This window comes from Hibiscus syriacus, unplaced genomic scaffold (assembly GCF_006381635.1).
Source record: "Hibiscus syriacus cultivar Baekdansim isolate YM2019G1 unplaced genomic scaffold, ASM638163v2 tig00116968_pilon, whole genome shotgun sequence".
Lineage (NCBI taxonomy): Eukaryota > Viridiplantae > Streptophyta > Magnoliopsida > Malvales > Malvaceae > Hibiscus > Hibiscus syriacus.
This window is the reverse complement of record NW_024063492.1, coordinates 352395-361999: the sequence shown is the minus strand read 5'-3', so window position 1 is coordinate 361999 and position 9605 is coordinate 352395. Positions and strand designations below refer to the sequence as shown.

Sequence of the window (9605 nt, the reverse complement as noted above, 5' to 3'; positions counted from 1 at the left end):
CTTTTATTCGGAGCTTGTTGACACAATCTCCACTACTTTTATGTCACTTATTACCCAATCCAAAACATCTCGTGATGCTTGGTGTACTCTCGCCAACACCTATGCTCGCCCTACTCGTGGCCATATCAAACAACTTGACTTAAAGAATATTACAAAAGGTTCACAACCTGTCATTGATTATATGCAAGTCATCAAGATCAAAGTTGATGAACTTGTTGCTGTTGGAAAGCCATTTGATCATGAAGATTTAATTGAAAAAGTTTTGAAAGGCATTGATGACACTTACCAATCTATCATTGATGCAGTCAACAGTCGAGATACTCCAATCACGTTTGATGAACTCTATGAAAAACTTATTCACAAGGAGTTATCCTTATGCAACATCTCACCCTCCCTCAAATTATCTACCTCTGTCCATCTAGCCAATACCCGCTTCAACCCACGAACTTCAACTTTTCACCCACCCGGACCAGTTAACATTCGGCCACACCAATCAACTTCTAACCCGCCCAATCGACCTACTTCCTAAACTCATCAACCTTTTCTCAACAAATGTCACTAGTTTCGTGCTCAAGGACATGTTGTTTCTCAGTGTTCCACCTTCCGTAGCCAGTTTCCCCATGCCTTTCCACCACAACCACCTACTAATACTTATCCCCATTTTACTCCTTGGCAAGCTCAAGGACATATTGTTACATCTTCACCTGCACATGACCCTCGGTTGCTGGACAGTGGTGCCACTCATCATATTACAACTGATCTCTAAAATATTGCTATTCATAAACCCTACAATGGCACTGATGAAATATGATTAGTGATGGCTCTAATATTCCTATTACACACACAAGTTCTACATCTTTCACAACTTATCTCATTCTTTTTTCTCTATTTTATGTTCTGTGTACCAACTATGAAACAAAATTCAATTTTCATTTCTCAGTTTTGCAAATCTAATAATGTCTCTGTTGAGTTCTTATCCTTATTTTCTATGTGAAGGATCTTCAAACGGGCTTGATTATTCTCTAAGGGAAAACTAAGAATGGCATATATAAGTGGCCTTGTTCCTCTTCATCATCTCCTTTACTTGTTTTCTCCTTAATAAAGATCACATCCATTAGTTGGCATCACAGACTTGGTCATCCATCAATGTCGACATTCAAGAAAATGATCTCCTCTTTTAAGCTGGATGTCATTAATTCTTTTCATTTTAATTTTCATTGTAATTCATGTCATTGCAATAAGAGTCATAAATTACCATTTTCTATATCTACTTTATCCACCTCCTCATATTGAAATTGTTTTACATATGTTTGGAATTCACCAGTTTATTCAGTTGACAATTTTAAATACTATATTATCTTTGTTGACCACTTCACCAAATATACATGGTTATATCCCCTAAAATGCAAATATGATGTTGTGATGTATTTACTAGTTTAAGGCCCTAGTGGAAATTTCTTCAACTGCACCATCAAAACACTTCACTCTAATAATGGAGGAGAATATCAAGATCTTTCTTCCCTCCTAACGATAAATGTCATTTCCCACTTCACTCCTCCTCATACCCTGAACATAATGGATTTTTCGAACGTCGACATTGTCATATTGTTGAAACTGCTCTTTTGCTTCTTTTTTTTCATGCCTCTATGTCTCTTTCTTATTGGTCTTTTGTAGTTAAAACAAATGTTTACCTCATAAATATTCTTTCTACACCTACATTCAACAATGAATCTCCATTCCTCAAACTATTTGGAACTATCCCTAATTACAATAAACTTCATTGTTTTGGTTGTTTATACTATCCTTGGCTTCATCCTTACACATCTCACAAACTTGAACCCCATTCAATGCCTTATCTCTTCTTTAGGTATTTCTCCACTCAAAGTGCTTATCTATGTCTAGACACGTCCATCAACCGCTTGTACACATCCCGTCATGTCCATTTATGGAATCCGTGTATCCCTTTGCTGCTTTTCATCACAATCTCCCTCGTGTCACCTTCTCCACCAACTTAAAATGGTGTATATGGCTTTACCTGTTACTTTAACTGTGTCTCCATCTCCATCACATTCTCAATCCCCCTCACCTACTATACCTCCTACGTCTACCCATCCATATGAGCAAGCCAACATACCAATTCTACAACCCAACACTGTCCCTTTCACATCTGCCTTTCCAAATAAACAAACCATCATTCTAACATTACAAGCTGCCACTGTACCTCCCACATCTACACCTACACCTGAACAAGTCATCATACCAGTCTAGAAACTCAACCTCAATACCAAACTTCACCATCCCACTTTTGAACCTACCACTATTACTCAAGCTTTAAAAGATCCCAAGTGGAGAAAGGCTATGTCTAAAGAATTTGATGTTCTCATTCATAATGGCACATGGGAACTTTTTCCATTTCTTCTTACTCAAAATCTAGTTGGATGTAAATGGATTTTTCGCACCAAATATTTACCAGATTGATCTGTTGAAAGGTGCAAAGTGCATCTAGTAGCTCAAAGGTTTTCATCAGTGTCCTGGGGTGGATTACAATGAAACATTTAGTCTAGTCGTCAAACCAACCATTATATGTCTGATTCTCAGTCTTGCGGTAAATCAAGGATGGTCCCTTCGCTAATTGGATATTAACAATGCATTCCTTCAGGGTACACTTATTGAAGACGTGTATATGGCTCAACCTCTAGGATTCGTTGACCATGATCATCCTTATCATGTATGCAAGATTCTCAAAGCCATCTACATACTCAAACAAGCTCCTCATGCATGGTATCATGAATTACGTCAATTTCTCCTCGTCTCTGGCTTTCATAACTCTACAACTGACACTTTACTATTCATACTCAACACTCATAGAATTATTATTATTTTCTTGTCTTTGTTGATGACATTATTGTCACTGGTAACACAAATCATGTTGTACATAATTTTCTTCAACAACTCTCTATACATTTCTCTCTAAAGGACCTTTGTGACTTACACTACTTTCTGGGTGTTGAAGTTTTGTCTCATGCTGACGGCTTGTTTCTCAGTCAGCGAAAATATATTGTTGATCTCCTTCAGAAGACTAATATGCTAAATGCCAAACCAATTTCCACCCCTCTTGCAACAACTCCACCTCTCACCTTGCATTCTGTTACTCTGTTGTCTGATCCCACAGAGTATAATACCACTATTGGGAGTCTTCAGTATATTTCCTTCACTCGCCCAGACATCGCTTACACAGTCCACAAACTGTCTCAGTTCATGCATAAACCAACGACGGAACATTGGACTGCCACCAAACATTTACTTCGCTATCTCTGTGGCAACTTGGATCATGACATCACACTTCCTCGTTCCTCATCTCTTACCCTTTATGCGTTCTCGAATTCTGATTGGGCTAGCAACAAGGATAATTTCACTTCCACAAGTGCTTATATTGTATATCTCGGTCACAATCTTATTTCCTGAAGTTTCAAGAAATAAAGAACTGTTGCTCGTTCCTCTACTGAAGCTGAGTATCGCTCTGTTGCAGCCACTACCGCCGAATTATGATGGATTTGTTCACCCCTCAATGAACTTGGCGTTCATATTCCAACTCAGCCAGTGGTCTAATGTGATAATGTTGGTGCAACAACTCTTTGTATTAATCACGTCTTTCACTCTCGCATGAATCATGTTGCCTTGGACTATCATTTTATCAAGGAATAAGTGCAAAATGGTATTTTTTTTCGCGTCTCCCATGTCTCATCGTCTGATCAACTTGCTGATTTTCTTCGTAAGTCGCTATCTCATCACCAAGTTACCAACAAGATTAGACTGACTCTACCTCTGTCCATCTTGCGGGGGCTTGATAAGAATACATTAGTGTTTATGTTTTATAAGGATTCTTTTGTTTAAAATTTTATATTTGTTGTAATATGTTTTCATGTACAAGGTTGTTACTTTTTGGTTGTAACATATCAATTTTCCAGCAGATTTGTTAAGCTGAACTTTGTATATAAATCCATGTAAATCAATGAAAATGCATCACTGAAAATATTCCAAAACTCAATCTCTTTATCTCCCTCCATACATTTGGTCCTCAATATTTATACATTCTATTAATTTAGTCATAATTTATTTCAATTTAATCTATTTAATTTCTTAATTAGATAGTGACATGTGTCAGTATGTGATTGAGTAGAAAATAGTTAGAGGAGAGAAAAGGAGACTAAACAGTTTGACGCTCTTAGGGGAATTTGAACCCAAACTAAAGGAAGCATTACAAGCGTCTAAGATCACTGGCCAAGCACCTTACTTTGTAATATTTTAAAACACTTTCTACAAAAATGAATTAAATTATACTTAAATTATCCACCAAGTAAATCAAACATTTGATTAAAGTTCAAACATTATATAATTATTGTTATCAATTTGATTTTTTTTTAATAAAAATAAGATTTTTTTTATTTTTAAACTAGATTTATTCTTTTATTTTTATAGTTTAATATATATACATATAATTAGTAAACCAAATAATTTCAATTTTTATTAAAATGAAGTGTTTGAACCCGATAATTCATTAATTTAAAAATATTTTATTTAATTTTCATTAAAAATAATTAAGTGGTCATGAATATTTAAAATGAATTTTAAAAAAATCTTTTTAAAGTAATTAATTATTAAGTTTAGTAAAAAATGTTTCAAAATTATATTAAGTAGAGTGTTTAGCCCAGTGGTCATGGGCGTTGATTTTGCTTCTCACAACCTGGGTTCAAATTCACTTAGGAGTCCTTTACTCTTTTAACTTATTTTCTACTCACTCATGTTGTGACAGGTGCCACCATAATTAGAAAATTAATTAATTAGTTAAAAATAATCCTAAGCACGTGGTGACATATGTCATATCCAATTGAGAGATTAAATATATTAAATTGAATTAAAATTATGACTAAATTAATAGAATGTATAAATATTGATGATCAAATAAATAATTATATTAATTTTTTTAATTGTCGCGTCATTTCATCAATTAAAAGTTAAGGGAGACTTAATTGAAATATTTAAATATTTAAATAATCTAATTAATTAAATTAAAACATCGGTGATCAAAATAAAAATAAATAATAGTTTAGTGGTCATCCGTGTAGATTATTTTTTTTGGTTATCTAAACCAATATTTGGGTTGTACGTACCTGTCCACTTTTTATTAGAAGGCCTTGATAATAATTAGGGTAACACCGATTTGAGAAAGCTTGAAACTCCCTAAAAAGGTACGAATGGTACCTTTCTTCCACAAGAGTTTACGTTATGGTGTTGGCGTACTCTATATTCATTTCCATCAGTTATAATAAGTTTGTTTCAAAAGAAATTATAATGATTTTAATGTAATCGGTTCTTTAAATAATTTCGGAAATGGTGTCATCCTGTGAAAAAAAAATCCCCTATTTTTTGCCCATATTACATCCCTTTTTTCTTGCATTCACGTGATTCTGAGCTTGCAGTCGACAGCTGCTCCCCTAGCTACTCCATACTTTTGTCACGTACCGCTTGCTCCTATTGCCATCTAGAGTACTCTTCTCTATCTCTCCCAAACAATTTGCCCTATCCGGTTCAGGAGAATGGGACGGAGTACTCAACCAAGCCTATTACATATGGAAAAGACATTGTGAAAAAAAGGTCAGAGAGTGGCGATAGAGAGCTAAAAAGAAATGCTGAAGAAGAAAAGACAAGCCCTTGTTCAAGGGTTGTTGTTAGTATTATGTAGTGTAGTTGTTTATGCAGAAGCTGCAAAGCTAAGGTCATCACCTGAGGCTGCTGCTCTTTTGGGTTTTCAGTCTAAAGCAGATATGAGAAACCATCTCGGGTTCTCTGAAAATGCAAGCTTTGGGTTTTGTGATTGGCAAGGAGTCACATGTTACCAGCAGAAAGTGGTACGTCTCATTTTAGAAGATCTAGATCTTGGTGGCGTTTTTGCTCCCAACACATTGTCCCAACTCGCCCAGCTCCGGGTTTTGAGTCTCCAAAACAACTCCCTCACAGGTCCCATTCCTGATCTTTCAGGCCTCCTCAACCTCAAAACCCTCTTCCTTGATCATAACTCCTTCAATGGCTCTTTCCCTCTTTCTCTTCTTTCCCTTCACAGAATAAGAACCCTTGATTTGTCCTACAATAATCTCACTGGCCCCATACCAACCTCGTTAGCTTCTCTAGACCCATTGTACTACCTAAGGTTGGACCTGAACCGGCTTAACGGAACAATTCCTCCATTGAACCAGTCTTCCCTTAAAACCTTTAACATTTCAGGGAACAATCTTACTGGTCCGATTCCTGTGACCCCAACGTTGTTACGGTTCCAGTTCTCTTGTTTTTCGTGGAATCCTGGTCTTTGTGGAAAGATTGTTCACAAAGAATGTCATCCAAGGCCCCACTTTTTTGGTCCCACATATGCAGTTGAGCCGCCGCCGCCTATGGTGGCTCTTGGTCAAAGTGCAGAAGAGCATGGAGTGGAGTTGGCTCAGCCTCAGTCAAGTTCAAAGGAGCGGAAAACCGCGGTTATTATAGGGTTCTCTACTGGGGTCTTTGTTCTTATTGGTTCCCTTGTTTGCTTTGTAATGGCAGTATGGAAGCCGACGGATAAAAAGCAATCAACGGTTACGGTTGAATCAGATGACGAGGCGGCTGCAGCACAAGCTGCGGCCGTGATTCAAATGGAGCAAGAAAATGAGCTAGAGGAGAAAGTGAAGAGAGTGCAAGGAATGCAAGTAGCCAAGAGTGGGAACTTGATATTCTGTGCGGGTGAGGCGCAGTTGTATTCGTTGGACCAACTGATGAGAGCGTCAGCTGAGTTACTGGGGAAGGGCACCATGGGGTCGACGTACAAGGCAGTGCTTGATAATCGTCTGGTGGTGACGGTTAAGAGGCTGGATGCTGGTAAATTAGCAGCCACAACCAAGGAAACGTTCGAGCAACACTTGGAATCAGTTGGCGGCTTAAGGCATCCCAATTTGGTTCCTCTCAGGGCGTATTTCCAGGCCAAACAAGAGAGGCTTCTTATATATGATTTTCAGCCCAATGGCAGTCTCTTCTCCCTCATTCATGGTAATAACTTCATGCTTTCTTTTTTTCTTCAATTGTTTGAATGATTTGCATGTTTCGGAGATAAGCATCGCTTCCACTCGGGCGGCAACCCAATCAGGGAATGGCACACGTGTTTTAATCTCAATTACCAATTCTCCTAATCACATGCCTTGGCCTTGTAGTAGCATAGGGACAATACTTTGGTCAGTTTAATTTGAGAGGTATCTATATTTTTTTATGAACGAGAATCTTGCTGCTGCGCATTCATGGGTAATTGATGTAATTTTGGTATCAAAATAATTTAATAATTAAACACATCCCCACCCCAATGGACTGACCTAAACTGAAGCACTGTAACATGTGCAGGATCGAAATCAACAAGGGCAAAGCCACTCCACTGGACGTCGTGCTTGAAAATAGCTGAGGACGTTGCACAAGGCCTCTCCTACATCCACCAAGCATGGAGGCTTGTCCATGGCAATCTCAAGTCCTCTAACGTCCTTCTTGGTCCCGACTTTGAGGCCTGTCTTTCCGACTACTGCCTGGCAGCCCTGGTCACTTCCTCACCGGACGAAGATCCTGATTCCACTGCATGTAAACCTCCGGAAACTCGCAATTCAAATCAGCAGGCAACATCAAAATCTGATGTTTTTGCATACGGGGTTCTGTTGTTAGAGCTTCTGACAGGGAAACCTCCTTCCCAGCATCCGTTTCTGTTTCCGGATGAGATGATGCCTTGGCTTAGGTCCTGCAGGGAAGACGACGTAGGGGATGATGAAAGGCTGGGGATGCTTCTAGAAGTGGCCATTGCTTGTAGTTTGAGCTCTCCCGAACAAAGGCCCACGATGTGGCAAGTTCTGAAGATGTTACAGGAGATTAAAGAAGCTGTATTAATGGAGGATGGTGATTTGGACCCACTTTCTGGATGTGTTAATTAAGTTATGATGTTACTAGCATGTAATTGTAGGACTATAGTATGCAATAAATGAAAGTAAACCAACATATTTTATACCGCGTGATAACAAAATGCAATTGCTGCTCTTTCCTACCTTTGGCCCTTCATTTCAGACGTTTATTAGAAATTTAGTAGATACAAGCCTTCCGAGGCATCATATCAAACCGGTTTCCAGGGAGAGACTTATAAAACTTTGCTAATATAACAATTGAAAATGCTACAGACTTTCATTCTTTTAACAAAACTAATAGTAAGTTTGCACACATGCTGAAGTTTATGAACCAAGAAATTACAAATTTAGGTTAAAAAAATGAAAATCTGAAAAAGGAAAAGACTATTAGACTGCAGCTTTCATACAAATTTCTACCATTATACTTATTTTTATTGCCATTGAAACCATCTCATGCTAATGTCTTCAACGTATTTGGCACGCTATTGGAAGCATAAACACTTCTTTACAAGATGCCGCGGATGTAGTAATCACAGAAAAAATTGGAAGATTATACAAACCTACACTATTGATATTCTAAAAAAATCAACTAAACCAACACGGCTCATGCAGGTTCCAACAGCCAGTTCCAATACACTGCACCAAGAAAAAAGATAAGGCTCAGGCACATTGGTACATGGAAAGTAAGGTTTTTCTAAGTGAATTATGTTCAATCAAGCAGACCATGGTTCTCTTAAGCTATTAGTCTCCCTAGGACATTTTGTTTGAGTTGGCTACCCTAGCAGATAAATTTGAGTTCATGTACTTAGTTCATCAATTTATTTTGTAAATTGTTCTTTTAGTACAGTCAAAACTCATTTTCTCAAGTTGAGATTTGCAAATCAGAAATGCTGCCATGTTTTTAGTCAAGAAGAAGTAATATGTCCTCAATGGCATAGAAATCACGATAACTAGAAGAAATTGTGACATGGGCATGAATAGCATATGATTGGAGGTTATACCAACATGAAAAATTCAAGATAGAAAATTTTACCTACTCTTTTCTAGGCTTCACCCTGCACCTCAGTTAGGAATATGCATAAAACCTAAGATTACTTTGGCCAAAGTAATATGGTGACCATCGAATATCAGACTCTATGTGTCAGAGCTTGAGAACGAGGCCTTGCCCTTATTAGTGTTTCATCACTGTGTCTGATCCATTCTGAAAGTCGCCATGGCTTCTGCCATTTCCATTTGAATTGTAGGAGCCATTGGTGATGGCTTCTTTTCCACCTCCACAGTTTGGCGTTGCCAGCATGTCCTATAGCTACCAACTTTTTTATTGGTAACTGCCCAAGCGTTACTGTCTGCATGAGCAGCAAATCCAACTTTCCTTAGCTAAGCATGAAAGCAGATTGCCGCACTATGATTCAAGTTGGAGAATGAAGTTACCTTTCGGATTTCGTGTTAGATTCCGGAATGCTGCTGATTCTCTGGCTGGACCATTAACAATACCTGGGCTATATTTCATCTGTTTCTGAGCTGGCACAGACATTGGAGATAATGAACCGTTCAAGTCATCAGCAACGTGCATGTTTCAATGAATTTGGAGAGTTACCCTGCTCATGGACACTTTTCTGTCAAAAAACCATGTGAAGCTTTACA

General features: G+C 38.0%; 1 protein-coding gene and 1 long non-coding RNA gene across 2 annotated transcripts; one reads left to right on the top strand and one right to left on the bottom strand.

Annotated features, from left to right (window-relative positions):
* Window positions 1-1612: 1612 nt before the first annotated feature.
* LOC120191382 lies at window positions 1613-9297 on the bottom strand. The gene is made up of 3 exons (XR_005522693.1): window positions 9016-9297; window positions 2237-2242; window positions 1613-1625 (listed from the first exon to the last, which is right to left on the bottom strand). It is a non-coding gene; the product is annotated as an uncharacterized LOC120191382 (long non-coding RNA).
* Window positions 5674-8046, top strand: LOC120191380 (probable inactive receptor kinase At5g67200). Its single transcript, XM_039194341.1, has 2 exons — window positions 5674-7077; window positions 7423-8046. Exons 1-2 carry the CDS (start codon window positions 5688-5690, stop codon window positions 7992-7994), a joined length of 1962 nt encoding a protein of 653 aa, XP_039050272.1. The 5' UTR covers window positions 5674-5687; the 3' UTR covers window positions 7995-8046.
* Window positions 9298-9605: the final 308 nt, after the last annotated feature.